This window comes from Medicago sativa, chromosome 3, assembly GCF_051527215.1.
Source record: "Medicago sativa cultivar Bolivia chromosome 3, Bolivia_mono, whole genome shotgun sequence".
NCBI classification, from domain to species: Eukaryota; Viridiplantae; Streptophyta; class Magnoliopsida; order Fabales; family Fabaceae; genus Medicago; species Medicago sativa.
The window spans coordinates 50,119,126-50,134,532 of NC_140751.1; the positions used below are offsets into that span (position 1 = coordinate 50,119,126).

Sequence of the window (15,407 nt, forward strand, 5' to 3'; positions counted from 1 at the left end):
TTATATTGACTTAAAATAATTAAAAAAATATGCACAATATTTAGAAAATTGACAATTGTTTGTTACGAGAGAAATATAACATATTAAATTTATTGGAAAGATAAGATGTGTGCAAAAAAAATAGGAACTTATGGTGAATTAAAATGAGGGTATAATAGGAAGAAAATGTGCAAAAATACACATCGTTATTTTGTGTTAATTTTCTAAAAAGACACTTAAAAAGGAACGGAGGGAGTATTATTTACTCTTATAATCGGAGAGTTAACAAAAAAAAAATGATCACGTGTTTGAATTCAGCTATAGAAATACAACACTTTTAAATATTTGAGGGAACGTTTTACCGCGCGATTCTATTCGATTCATAAGATTAGTTTCAAACATTTTGCCACGCAATTCTATTCGACTCGTAAGATTAGTTTTAAACATTTTGCCGCGCGATTCTATTCGACTCATAAGATTAGTTTAGAATATTTTGCCGCGCGATTCTATTCGACTCGCAAGATTAGTTTCTACGGTTACACATTAAAATACTCTATTCAGATAAAAAAAAATTGCCGCGCAATTCTATTCGACTGATAAGATTGATTAGTTTCTACGGTTACACACTAAATTAACTTTCAACAAACATTTGTTGCATCTATACAATTAAATTTTAATATTTCATTCCACTATAATCAGATTCCAAGGTATCATTCCTTTGCCTTATTTTTTTTCCTCTATACTTTTTTGACTATAATAATTGAAAATTCACTTTCCCTTCTTAATTATTTATCAATTTAATTATTATAATCGTTGCTATTGTTTCGCAGTGTTTTGTTTTGGTTTCATATAAACAAACCTTTCAAGATCTCAGAGGACATGATCAGAACCTAAAGACACATTCTTTCACATATAAACAGTGTGATCTCAACTCTGACACAAAAGGGTTGTCTTTGATTTTGTTTCTCTGCTTCTTTTTTTCTTTTCACTCTTTTAAGGTTTCTGTCGGAAAAATTTGATTTTTCACATACCCTTTACCTTAAAAACCATGATTTCATCATTGAGACAACCTGGTATTGTGATCACTGGTTCTGATGCTGGTTTAGGGAAAAGACATGCAACCCTAGTTCAACCACAATCTTTTTTACCATCTTTGGTTGGTGGAAAATCACAAAGATCTGTTTTTTCATTGAAAAAGCCTCTTCATATTGCATGTGTTGGTGTTGGAAATTTTGGGTCAGTGAAGAATTTTGAATCAGAGAAGAGTTTTGAAAAGGGTGATTTGGTGAAGTGTGAAGCTTATGAAGCTGATAGATCAGAGATTGAAGGTGCAGGAACACCTTCAGAGGCTGCAAAGAAATTGAAAATTGGGATATATTTTGCAACTTGGTGGGCTTTGAATGTTGTGTTTAATATTTATAACAAGAAGGTTTTGAATGCTTACCCTTACCCTTGGCTTACATCAACTCTCTCACTTGCTTGTGGCTCTCTTATGATGTTGATCTCTTGGGCCACTAGGATTGCTGAAGCTCCTAAGACTGATCTTGAATTTTGGAAGACTTTGTTCCCTGTAAGTTTGAATTTGTTTTTGTTTTTTTGTAAGGAAAATTGATTGGTGGAATTGATAGGTTTGTTTTGTTTGCTTATATGTTTTTTTGTTCTGGAACAAATTGTTTTTGTTTTATTGCAATTTCGAACTCATATATGGATGATATTGATAAGTAGGTTGAGTTCAGAAGAAAACAAAGGCTATTACTTTTCCCACCCTGTGAGTTTTTCGTGCGCCTTATTCGGATTCTAAAATCCGAAATATTTCAATGTGTTTGTGGAGGTTTTTATGCAGTTTGGATTCTAAAATTCAAACTGTATAGGGCGTGTGAGAAGCTCATAGGGTAGGAAAAGGAACAGTCAAAAACAAAATAGAGAAAATTTAATCCAGTCCATTCAATCCTTTGTACTCTATGTGCATAATGGATCAGTATTGTCAAATAGCGGCTATAGCGCAACAGAATTTGAACAAATTGCTATTGTTATGTTATGTATACACTTTTTAGTTAAGTGTTGTCAAATAACGGCTATAGCGTTGTTATGACACTAGCATAATGGAGTTCTTTTCAAAACAAATTGTTATTTTTTGTGATCTGCGATTGACAGCAATGTAACGGATATGAACAATTATGAAACGATATGGTCTTTTTCCTTCATTCATTTATCACTTTGAATTGATAGTGACTTTATTCTTTGATGTTTCAACTTCAGGTTGCTGTTGCACACACAATTGGACATGTCGCTGCTACGGTTAGTATGTCCAAAGTTGCTGTATCGTTTACACATATCATCAAGAGTGGCGAGCCTGCTTTTAGTGTTCTGGTTTCAAGATTTATCTTGGGTGAAACCTTCCCTGTGCCAGTCTATCTGTCTTTAGTTCCAATCATTGGTGGATGTGCACTTGCTGCTGTGACTGAGCTCAATTTCAATATGATTGGTAATGAACTTGACTCTTCAATAATATTTTGTTTTTACGTTGTTTGGCGCAATATAAGTTCGAGGTAGGATGATGAACTTACTAGAATTTTGAATGTGAATGGAACTTGAATAAAGATAATCTGTGTTTGATTAATTGGGTGCCAGTAGTTTTGCATTTTTTTGGCTAGTAATCTGGTCTTTAGTGCACTTTATCTAATTTTGCTAGATTCTATCCACCAACGAACATGTTTCTTGTAATTTTGCTGCAAGCTGTTCTTAGTACTCTCCCCTAATTTTGATTTCATTGACTTTTTTTCCTTCCCTTTTTCAGGTTTTATGGGGGCTATGATATCAAATCTGGCATTTGTGTTCCGCAACATCTTCTCGAAAAAGGGGATGAAGGGAAAGTCTGTTAGTGGAATGAATTACTATGCTTGTTTATCTATTTTGTCCCTTGCAATTCTCACACCCTTTGCAATTGCTGTCGAAGGACCAGCAATGTGGGCTGCTGGATATAAAACAGCTCTCGCTGAAATTGGACCTCAATTCTTATGGTAATTAAAAGATGACTGCTTGATTTGATGTTATCCCTATTATGTTTGTTGTCATCGTTGCACTCTCATCTAAATCTATATGCATCTCTATTTTGAACCTTTAAAAAAAATTCACGATCTTTTATTAGGTTTAGATAACTATTATATCAGTCTTCTGGTTCGACAAATGAGAGAATGCAAAAGTATTTTATTTTTGCCTAAATCATTGATTCATTCGACTTCCAAAGACACGCATAATATCAATATGGTGAAAGGTCAAATGGATCGCAAGAGCCAAGTTGAACTCCTGTCCTGTCGAGACTACTCAATCTATATGTTTATGTTTTTCAAATTAAAATGATTTCTCTAGATGTTTGCTGAAAAGATGAAATAACTTCAAAAACCTATGTAGAGAATACGCGAGAGCATTTATTGCTATAAAATTTATGCCAATTTTAAATTCTTTAGTTGCAGGTCTCAGCTTCTTTTATGTTTCATGTTGATGTCCATCCTTATTTTGATTTGGGACTTGATAGCCAAGAGATTATCCATGACGCGCGATGGCCTGGCTATCAAGTACCTGGGTTTTTATGAGTTAATGTTGTTTAAATGATGGAATTGATGATACCTCGTGCATGAATAATATTTTTTTTGTAACAGAAAAGAGTTTTTTTTTTTTTTTTCTTGTTCTGATTGGGTAATGTTTTTCCACTTCCGTTTATTGTTTGGTTGTAAGAGCATCGCCTCTCCATATTATGACTAAAGTATGGCTGGTAAATGTGCGCAACAGGTGGGTAGCAGCTCAGAGTATATTCTATCATCTATACAATCAGGTGTCTTACATGTCGTTGGATGAGATCTCTCCCCTAACATTTAGCATTGGAAACACCATGAAACGTATATCTGTCATAGTATCTTCAATTATCATCTTCCATACACCAATTCAGCCCGTCAATGCTCTTGGAGCCGCAATTGCTGTCTTCGGGACCTTCTTATACTCTCAGGTACTTTCTTATCATTTTTTATTTGATATGTAGCTCCAACAAGTCAGGTTAATGGTGTGTCTTGTGTACGACACTTGTTGGTGTTCGACAACAACACAATATTGACATATGTAGTTATTACATTCAATCACTTTCATTTTCATAGATTATTACTGTTACTACATGTCAGGGTCATGTCTGTATTGATGCTTCACACGTCCCTCATTTTTTACTGTGCCCTCTACTCATATTATTCATCATCGGAAAAAAAAAGCTTTTTATTTTTAACATCAAACACCTTAATTGTGCTTCATATTATTGGCTGAAAGATCCATTACGAAGAGGGAATGTGTTGGGGTGTTTGTGGTTTGCTCATTACAGGAAGGAAAAAAAATAAATAGGACTAGAACCTCAAAGTGGTGAACCCTTCTAGCAAAGCACATTGGTGGAGGAAGGCATTTTTTTTTTTTTCTCTCTGGAGTAAAAACTGCCATAGGATTTCAAACTCATTCATTGTCTTTATGAAAAGGGTTTGGTGGAAAATATATTAAGTCAACAAGAGTTTATTATGGAAAAGATGGAGGCTCTTTAGGTGATCCAATGTTTTATTGGCAGCTATACTTGGGATTCCTACCTAACTCTATTGGTTTGAACTTTGCCACCTACCATCACATATTCCTTTTCCAAGTCAATGTCAACATGAGTTGGCTTACCTTTCTGAGTTTCCTTGTCGACTGCACCAGACACCTGAGCACATGATTTGGTCCAAACCTTCACATTGAGGCTTCTAATAGGAGATTCAATGGTGACCAGTAAAAGCAGTTTCCATGTAGGACCTTGGAAAATATAGAAAAAGAAGGGTTAGAAACAATTTGGAATATTGATTAGATTCTTAGAATATTTTCGTATAACCTACCAACTGTAGAAATCTGGACTTGAACCTAAGTCACAACGGGTGAGCAGAAGGTCCATTCCAACCATTTGTGTCAACTGGAGTTGGCAATATGTGTTTTTCTTTTACAAATAACATTTTTAATCGGTGCATATATTAATCCTTGTTTTACTGATTTTTGCAGGCAAAACAATAGAATTTGCTAACAGGAAATCTTCGAGGGATTTGTTTGTTACTATTCTGTCATTCTCAAACGTACAAGGTTATTTTGGAACATGTGGCTGCTGGATTTTTGTAAGACTAGGATGATCCGGCTTTTAGTGCATGTAGATAATAATACAAATAATCAGAACAATCCTGCTGAGAAACATTATCATAAAACAGATGATTAGTGAGATTTTTGTTATTTTAATTTCTGCAATGCCAATGGATTGAAATAAATGTTCCTGTTTATAGAGGCTGAGAATAATAATTTCTCAAAACATTGTTTACTATAAAGGAGTTTTATTTATAATATATGATGTGTGTGTGACCTATTTAATGCTGTTTTTTTTTATATGTTTCTTTGTTTGCTGACATTGGTGAAGATGCAACTTGAGATATGATTAATGAGCTTTGTATGTTATGTTTGGAAGACAGAGGTGCATTTTGTTTCAGTGATTATGACCCTTTCATTTGTATGTGCCTTGACCTGACCCTAAGTTTCCATGTGAACTTTGTCTTGTGAAAAGAGCAACTTTTCACTTTTCTAAAAGGGCAGCATGCCTTTTCTTGTTGATAAATGCATTCTCAATTCAATGATCTATGCTTTTTGTCAATAAAAAAATATAAGTCAATAATTCATTCCAATTTCTTTGATAAATGTTTTCTCTTCAATGTGATTGTTTGGACCAATTAATCAAATCAAAATCACTATTTATGAGTGTCTACTTAATTAGCAATGTATAAAGTTATTTTCGATTTCAAAAAATAATTTAGGAAGGCAAATCTTTTAGGATGTGATCCAATGTCTTGTTTTCCATGGAAATTTGTATTGAGTTTTGTAACAAAGATAAGATAGGATGGATTGAAAATAGACATTAGAATGAAAATTGGAGTTGCTCTACTGATTGAGAAAATTATAGAATCTGATTTTGATACTTTGTACACACCTGAAGTAGTGGGAAGGAGTTTAGGACAGTATATCTAAAGAACATTTGACCTAGCTTTTTATGGCATTGAAAGCAATTTTGATATTAAAACTAAATATAAAAGGTGGAACAATAAAGCTAAATTTATCTGTTTGGTAATTATTGTTTTTTAGCTCAAAAGGTTTTAGTAGAATGACAAAATTTGAGTTAAATGACTAAAAATTAGATAAAATTGTAAAGGGTCTTCAATTGATTTACAAGCTCGTTGAAACTATTAAGAAAAAGTTTCTATACATAGAAAGGTAAGTTCCTCTTTTGATTAAAATATTTTTAAAATTACTGTTTGGTTTATTTATTTATTTTTTATGGAGAAGAGAAGTCAAAAATAAAGTTAGGAAAATCACACCCGTAGAATAGTCTAATAATGTACAAAAAATCAAGAAAAACTTTAAGCCAAACAATCAAAGGGGAAATTTAGAGATAATTAGTCGGTCTTATTTATATAGTACATGACAATTTTGGTGTCAATAATAGAAAAATGATTGGTTGTTGTTTAAGGTGATGAGTTTTTTTTATCTTTTTTTTATAGTTTCACCAAGCTGAATAATAAATGGAGAATCTGAAGTTTGAACACTGACTTCTACATATATAATGCAATATTGTTACCAACTGAGTCAACTCATAAAGACAGATGTGTTTTTTTACTATCATGGCCACGTGAAAAATTATAAATAGACAAATTATGAAAGTTTCATATATTATAAAAGGATTAGTGTTTTTGTCTTACTCCATTGAAAAAGTTGTCCCGAAATATAAAGTTTTTTTTTTATCAAATCATTAGATGTATTAATATTGCCGGCGGCTTTTGTTGCACCGATTTTTTTTTTTAACCATCTTTTGGCTTCATCAACTAAAACAATAACTGTAAATTAATTTTGGAACATATCAATACACATAATTGATAAATTTAGTACACTATATTTTTTTAATATGTGTGAAATTATCACGTAGAACTCTTTTTTTAAGGAACTATCAAGTAAAGCTTATAACAAGAGACAAGAAGTAGGTATGAAAAGGGAGAGAGAGGATACTTATCAACAAAAATAAAAGAGGGAGAGAGAGTACTAAACCAGTTTCATGGAGACTATCTATGCATGAAGGTACCTCCACAAGATGATTTTTTTTACTCATCCACAAGATGAAAAGAGCAAGCAAAAAGAACCCTTATCTAATATTTGTATAATATATTCTTTAACTTGGCTTTGGAAGCAGCTATACATGGGTGTAAAAACCATGTTAAGAGGAAATAAAAATGGTGAACTCATTGCAGCTAAGTTTTGGCATAGACTATAATTTATAGAGATTGTTGTGGATGATATTTTTTTAAGATTGAGTTGAGTTCCAATAAAACAATTTGATGGATAAGGTTTCCAGTAGTAATAACCACAAATAAACAGCATGCTTCCAAATGTTTCAAAATAATGTGGGTCACCTTATATCTCACAAGTTCATGAACATAGTCAGGTCTTTTTGTATGCATGTGGTTAAGTTTAGGGAGGAACTTTTACCACCCTATGTTCCTAAAAAAGTTACACATAATTTTGAATGTGTATTTTCAAATGACATATTTTGTTTAAAAGTGTAATTCTAAACAACAAAAAATTTATATTATTTTGGATATATACAAACCAAGTCATGCAAAAGATGAACATTAAATCCCAGGATGCATGCAAGATTGAGTTTCCTTGTTACCATTTACGAAATTTTCACCACCATTTAACATCGACTAATCTCCAATAGGGAACTAATTGAATAGGCGAGTTCTCCATTTCCAACCGAATTTTCTCCATACATAAGAGTTTGAGATCGAACCTTTAACTATTTGTTTGAATAGCTCAAATCTCTTACTATCACTCGGACCAATCCATTGTTGGTTGATGTTCTTTTCTTTTTGCAAGTACTTTTTGGTAAAAGATAAGAGTATTTTAGATATCACTTGCAAATTACCCAAATTTTGTGCCGTTCAAAGTTAAATTTAAAGACAAAATATGTCATCTAAAGATATGCTCCAAAAAATAAGTGTAATTTCTTTAAAAATGTCGGAATAGAGAAAACTTCTCACACTAATGGATCCTTTTGAAGGTTATTGCATCATAAAACGTTTCTGGGTACGCTCATATAATCGGGATTTTGATGTTTTAGCGACTACAATTGAGACAACATCAACACGTTTAATCGGGATACTACGCAATATCAAGAATCACACATGACCATGATTCAAAATCTCATTCATGGTAGGCTCATATAGCACTTTGACTTTCAACAAATACAATAGCTCCCAAGCAAAAAGTTGCAACAGCATAATTTTGTGGCATTTATTACTTTTATTGCAGCATTCAAAACAGAAGATTATTAAAAAGACGGGAGTTCGGTGAAGCAAATATACATTGTTCTTTAACTATAGCCTGCTTTTGTAAAATAAAATTGAACTAATTCTGTCTCTAAGTATGAAAAATGAAACCAACCATTCAGCAGCTAAACCATTATTCAATACAAGAACATGACCTTTTCAAAGCTTCAAGTACTTGGTAACAGTTTGAACATCCTTATCACCTCGGCCACTGAAGTTAACCACAACCTTTGTCCCATTAGGAAGGGTTGGACATATTTTCTCTAGATACGCCAACGCATGGGATGTCTCCAGAGCTGGAATGATGCCTTCAAGTCTCGAAACTCTCTTAAAAGCTGCACACACGATAAAAAAAATTCATAAATTAGATTAGAGTAACTGGATCTTTTAATAGAGCAGCATTAGCATTTAACCACAAAGTTTTGAAACAAAGATGCATTTTATTACATTTTAGATGATGAAAATTGGAAAGGTGTTCTAATACAAAAAAATATGAACCTTTCTTACTTCCCTAGTTATATATAAGTTCTAGAACCATTTTTCAAGAAAATTTAGATAAAGATACTAAGAATAAATGGATGTCGTATAGTGTTGTCAATAGCGGACCATAAAAAATAGTGGTTTGTTCAAAATCCGCTACATACAGTGCTGCTATAGCTCAGCTATAGCCACTATTTAACAACACTTAGAACTAAATTGTGTATCGCAAAACAATAGTTGTTTGTTAAAATTCCGCTATGCTATAGCCACTATTTGACAACAGTTATGCCATCTACCTAGACCACATCCGTCTGTGTAAAACTTATACAGAACAAGGGCAAGGAAAAACTTACAGGAAGATCAATTACACGAATAACATAGGACGTTAAGTTTTGAAAAAGTGACTGAGAGTTGTCATTCTCATACATTAAAATCTCTAACAGTTATAAAGCACAACTATGCCAATGAAAAGGAAGGAAAGGAAACCAAATCATGACAACTTAAAGGCAAGAGATCCATGGAATTTACACTTTATACAAAATATATTTCACCTATATCTGCAATCATGTAATATAAGTAACAAAGTCATAGTAGTCCTACCTTCCAATGCTTCATCATCAGTGATGCTATGATATTCAGCACGCCCCAAGTCTTTCAAAAAGCTATGTTCAGGTCCGACACCAGGGTAGTCCAAGCTACAAAACAATATTTTTGAAAGCATAACAACACAATCAGAACAAGCTAAATCTAAATCATCAGCCAGGTAAAGTTGAATCAATCTGGAGTACCCGAGATCGGATCCTAGTTGAAATAATTGTTGACCAGACTTTACATACCTTGGGGCCAAACTCCATATTACTAGGGCCCCTTTCCCTTGAGAACCAGAGGGTTAAAACCAAAACAAATAAAAATTTATCAGTCAAAAGAATTACCCTGCACTAATAGAGTGAGGCTCAACAATTTGTCCATCATCATCCTGCAGCAGATAGCTCATAGCTCCATGCAAAACACCAACTTCTCCCTTCGTCAACGTAGCGGCATGCTTGCCACTGTTGAGGCCAAAGCCAGCAGCTTCCACACCAATTAGCCTAACATCACTGTCATCAACGAATTCATGGAAAAGTCCCATGGCATTTGAACCTCCACCGACACATGCAATCAGAATATCTGGTTTCCCTCCCCATTTTTCCAAAGCTTGCTTTCTCGTTTCCTTGCCAATCACAGCATGAAACTCCCTTACCATCATTGGATATGGATGCGGTCCAGCAACAGATCCCAAAATGTAATGAGTTGTTTCAACATTAGTCACCCAGTCTCTAATAGCCTCTGATGTAGCATCCTTAAGTGTAGCAGTTCCAGCATGGACTGGTCTCACCTATATCACAGGATTTAGATACATAAGTGAATAGATCACATTTTTCAAATGCACGTTTTTAAACTCAATAATCGCTACACCTTGTTCAATGCTAGATAAAGACAAAATTTCCCGTATGAACAATGTAATAAAACAATCCAAGCTTTTTTTACAAATAGATCAATCAACATTTAGTCCTCGATGCTACAATTAGTCAAATATAATTACAAATGCTAAAAGTAATGGGGTGTTGAAATTTTTTTATTTGCTTACAAAATTTGCATTCTGTCTTGTTCAAAGTCTTATATTTCTGTGCTATTTTCATGTATTTTAGCATCATATGTGTGAATGAACAGTACGAAAACTTGACATCAATTGCAAGCTGTAATGGTGCATTTTTTAAAAGTTGAACAGTTGACAACCTAAAGCCAGGTTATTTGTCTTCAGACACTGGACACAGCATTGATACTGACGCATAGAAACCAATAACAACTTAAGAAAATGGAAGTGATTGGAAGGTAACACATGCATCAGTGTCCGACATCGCCAACATGTGTCATACACCAGACACACCTTCAATTCATATGAAATCATGAACAACAAACATACTAACATTAACTCATTTTTTTAAAGGATAATTTTCGCCATTTTTTTTTTTTTAATTTTCAACAAACCAGAGACTAAATATAGGATACATCAACTAAACCAAATGGAACAACAATAACAATTGCTATACCTCAGCACCAAGCAGACGCATTCTGAAAACATTCAGTGCCTGCCTTTCCATATCCTGTGCACCCATATAAATAATGCATTCCAAACCAAACCGAGCACATACAGTAGCAGTGGCAACCCCATGCTGCCCAGCTCCGGTTTCAGCAATAATGCGCTTTTTGCCTAATTTCTTGGCAAGCAAAGCTTGAGCAACAGCATTGTTAATCTTATGAGCTCCGGTGTGGTTAAGATCTTCCCTCTTCAGATAAATGTGAGGTCCTTCACCATTAGCGTTCTTGTAATGCTCCGTCAACCTTTCCGCAAAATAAAGAGGACTCTCACGACCAACATAGTCCTTTAGAATCCCGGCCAGCTCTTTCTGCAATTTAAAATATCTATTTCAGAATTACATCAAATGACCGTATCATAAAATAAGCTTTTATAAAAACATAGATAAATGTTGACCATCAAATCACATATCTACAAGTTTAAAATTTATATGAAATTTTGTATAGCTGATCATTATCGATAAATTGAACAAACAAAATGACATTCCATACATATTTAGGGCATGTTTGGATTGCCTTATATGAGCTTATCTACTAACATAAGTTTTGTGAGACTGTATGGAAAAACTTAGGCCAAATGCATCATCGGGTCCTTTAAGTTTAACGTTTGTACCGGATTAGTCCTTTTAGTTTCAAATTGGTCCTTAATGTTAGTAAGATTGTGCATCTAGTTCTTTAAGTTATAAAATATATGCACCATTATCCTATTTCCATCAAACTCAGTTAAAAAGTGCTAATGTGGATGTTTATTGCTAAGTTGACAGCTCTAAATTCATCTCTCTCAAAACTAGAGTTCAGAAGTGGAATATTCAGTCTTAGTTTGAAACAAAAAACATTCAGTTACTTGATTTATAATGTTGATGAAATATTTACCTCTAAACTTAGGATTAAATTAGCAAAACAATAAGAAGAAAATGTATATAAGTTATCATGTTTGGTGTCAAACATTTTTTACCTTCGACCTCAATGTTAAATGGTCATATAATCACTTTTTGACAAAGTTGTACAAAAAAAAAAAAGGATTAATTTGTTACAAAAAATAATTAAAGGACTAACTTGTTCACTTTTACTACCATAAAGGATCAATTTGAAACTGAAAAAACTAAAAGGATTAATCCAGTATAAACGTTAAACTTAAAGGACCCTAGGATGTATTTCATAAGTTCTCCAAGATAGCTTATGAAAACAACTTATAACATGTACAAAAACAATTTAACTCTATTTTATCTTTTCTAAATAGATAGCTTATTTAAGAGCTTCTCAACTAGAAGCTGCAAATAAGCTGTTTATCCAGACAGTCAACAAATAAGAACTATCATTGCCAATCAATTTCAGTACCACATTTCAACAATTAATTAGTGTGCAAAACCAACCAAAACAAAAATAGTCCAAAATTGAAAACAAAACTCATTACAAACAAAATTTCATCTCAACCCAACATTGCAAATTAAACAAATCAACAACCAAATCCAAGAAAACACCTTCACAAAATAAAAAAATTGACTTTTTATTTTACAGAACCTGAAAATCTTCATCAGAAGCAAGAGAATGAAACGAAGCCTCAAGCAGAGTAAGAGCATGCATAAGAGTTTCAGGAACATATTTCCCACCAAATTTCCCAAATCTCCCAAACGAATCAGGTCGTTGAAGAACAACCGGCCCATTTTCAACCTCCAATGGAAGAACAGAGGAAGAGTCTCTTGTAACAGAACAAGACACATTAGAACATGTTCTTGAAGACAAAGATGCAAACTTTAAGGTATTTGGTGGAAAATGGGAAAATGGGTTGGTTTGTTCCTTGGAAATGGGTAGTAATTTTGGTGAGTTAAGGTTTGTGATTGATGAAGCCATTGTTAGATTTGTTTTTTTCTTTTTTGTGTTGTTAATTGATTTTGATGTTGTTGGAAAAGATTGGTACAAGAGAATGAGAGAGAAAGGTAAAAGGTTTATATAGTTTGGAATTTATTATGTGGACTATCGTTGATCGTTGATATAGGGATTTTGTCTCTATCCAAAAATAAAATGGGTAATGAAGAAAAAGATAATATTCTTTCTTATTATGGGAATTTCATTTTCATACATGTAATGTGACTGTATGAAATGAAACATCTTTGTATATTATACAACTTTCTATAGTTTTTTTATTACCATATTATATATACAAACATTCTACTTTGTTTAGCGGTGACTCAAGAAACTTATGAGGGATACAATGATTCTGACCTTCTAACCAATTTTTTATGGGTGAGTGTCAGAAATCGACTATAATATAAAACTCATCACTTGTACGTTGAATGTAATCTATTCAATTGATAAAGGTATGTGTAATATAATGAAATTATTGACATAATGATGTCCAGTAAATACAATACAAATGGTTAAAGAATACACACAACTTTTTTTTAGGAGAATATAAAAACCTTTGATACGTTAGAATTTAGAAGGTTGAATTTACAATCTTTCACTTTTCAACACTATTTATGTGAATTTTGATGTTAAAACAAAAATCGACTTAATGATAAGAATAAGGAAATTTTTCCCTAAAAAAAGGAAATCTTACCTGTGAATTTTATTTTTAAAATTTTGTTGATGATAATTGTTTTAACAGTAATGCTTAATATAGCGAAAAAACAAGTCACGATGAAATCAAGAAGTGTTATATAATTGAAAGTCAAGCCTCCATTACAACCCATCATCCCGTGTTTTACGGTCAGAACATGATTTTATTGGATCAACGGCAATTCGTGGAACTTTTGCGATCAAAATTCTCGCAAAAAATAGCACTACTGTTGTTTTATTTTGGTCAATGAATTTGGTTTGATAGTGGGATTTTTACTTTTCTTTATAATACTTATAAAAATCGGGAAACCTTATTGTGGTGTTTCCTTTTGCAATTTTTTTATATGAACAGAACTTCCATACATTTAACGTTAAGGTTGGTGAAAACGTTTTCTTACAACTTGTTGTATGCTTAGTATTTGGGTCATGTTAACCGGTGCCCCTGGGGCACTGGTTAAGGAACTTAAAAAATGAAATTTTAAAATGAAGAATAACACTTTTTATGTTTTTGAGGAGTTGACAATACAAGTTTCAATACAAAACTTACTACATTTGTTTTCTTAAGCAGTGCCCCGGGGACACCGGTTAACATTACCCTTAATATTTTGATCATGTTCATTGAATTTACTTTATATTGCAAATTTGGTTCATGGTATTGTAACAAAATTATAAACTTTCCTTTTTTATTCGTTTCCTTATGTGAGAAAATAGAGATAACAGATTGAAAATACAGAATCATTATATTTTGGATAAAAAGAAAAGTGCAGTGATTTTAAGCTATAGGAAAATTATTCATATATTTATTGGTTTTTTTTTGGAAAATTGAAACAATATATTTCATTAACACTTTAATAGCTACTACATTAACGCGTTAACAGCTGATCAACAATAAAGAATAGTATGATTATGAATGTTCAATTGACACAACCTAAGACCGACAAAAACAAACATAAGATATTAGGTTAAACTGCATTTTTTGTCCTCTAAGGTTCAAAATGTTGTGGTTTTGGTCCTCTATTTAAAAAAATGGTAATTTTGTCCCCTTTCGTCCCAAAATTGTTGAGAAGACGCTACGTGTCCCAAAACAGGGGTCATAATCGCAACTTTTTGAGAAGATAAGGGGTTAAAAGATCATATTTCCCTTATGTTAGGGGTCAAAAGAGCATATTTCTCTAAATATGGGGGGTCAGTTTTACCTTTTTTTAATGTAGGGCCAAAATCGCAACATTTTAAAACTTAGGGGACGAAAAATACAGTTTAGCCAAGATATTAATTAGATACACGCGTAAAATATTTTGTGAATGAAATATATTTCATGATGCATGGGGTATTCAATATTCATGCATATCTTCTTTTTAGCAAACTATTCATATGTATCTTCCTCATTTGAAACATGGCTATGTTTATTCAAATTCACTAAATCGATCTTTTCTAATAATCAAATATATTTGCAAATTTGCATAAAAGTAAGACTATTTTTCAACAATCAATGCTCAAATTCACTGAATCAATCAATGCTCAAATTCACTTAATCAACTTTTTTTTCCTTTCTTTCTTGTTATTTTAAATTCACACAAAGTAAGTATTGAAAAGTGAAAATTTGCGGATCCAATATTCCAACTGTAACACCCAAAGGTGATGAGGACGGGGAGTGGTCGCCGGTGCACAAGACACGACACTAAGCGGCTTCTGAAAACCTCTAGACGAACCGAATCACACCGGAATGAGAGGGATCCTGAGGTCGTGCAGGTATGAGACTGCATGGTTGAAGGAAGACTTATAAGAATTGTTTGGTACTATTTATATCAACAAGATGCATCTTCTTTTTGATAGTCCATT

The 15,407-nt window shown here is 32.9% G+C and overlaps 2 protein-coding genes and 1 long non-coding RNA gene across 3 annotated transcripts; 1 reads left to right on the plus strand and 2 right to left on the minus strand.

The window, feature by feature from the left end:
* The first annotated feature begins 858 nt into the window (after window positions 1–858).
* On the plus strand, window positions 859–5,389 carry LOC146938008 (glucose-6-phosphate/phosphate translocator 1, chloroplastic-like). The gene is made up of 5 exons (XM_085752069.1): window positions 859–1,549; window positions 2,239–2,464; window positions 2,777–2,999; window positions 3,769–3,982; window positions 5,038–5,389. The coding sequence occupies exons 1-5, from the start codon at window positions 1,028–1,030 to the stop codon at window positions 5,047–5,049; spliced, it is 1,197 nt and encodes a 398-aa protein (XP_085608195.1). The 5' UTR covers window positions 859–1,027; the 3' UTR covers window positions 5,050–5,389.
* On the minus strand, window positions 3,768–7,309 carry LOC146938009 (uncharacterized). The gene is made up of 2 exons (XR_015031094.1): window positions 4,878–7,309; window positions 3,768–4,797 (listed from the first exon to the last, which is right to left on the minus strand). It is a non-coding gene; the product is annotated as an uncharacterized LOC146938009 (long non-coding RNA).
* Window positions 7,310–8,333: 1,024 nt separating this feature from the next.
* LOC146938010 (tryptophan synthase beta chain 1-like) lies at window positions 8,334–12,926 on the minus strand. Its single transcript, XM_085752062.1, has 5 exons — window positions 12,531–12,926; window positions 10,964–11,320; window positions 9,806–10,248; window positions 9,474–9,568; window positions 8,334–8,728 (listed from the first exon to the last, which is right to left on the minus strand). The coding sequence occupies exons 1-5, from the start codon at window positions 12,858–12,860 to the stop codon at window positions 8,553–8,555; spliced, it is 1,401 nt and encodes a 466-aa protein (XP_085608188.1). The 5' UTR covers window positions 12,861–12,926; the 3' UTR covers window positions 8,334–8,552.
* Between the last annotated feature and the right edge of the window lie 2,481 nt (window positions 12,927–15,407).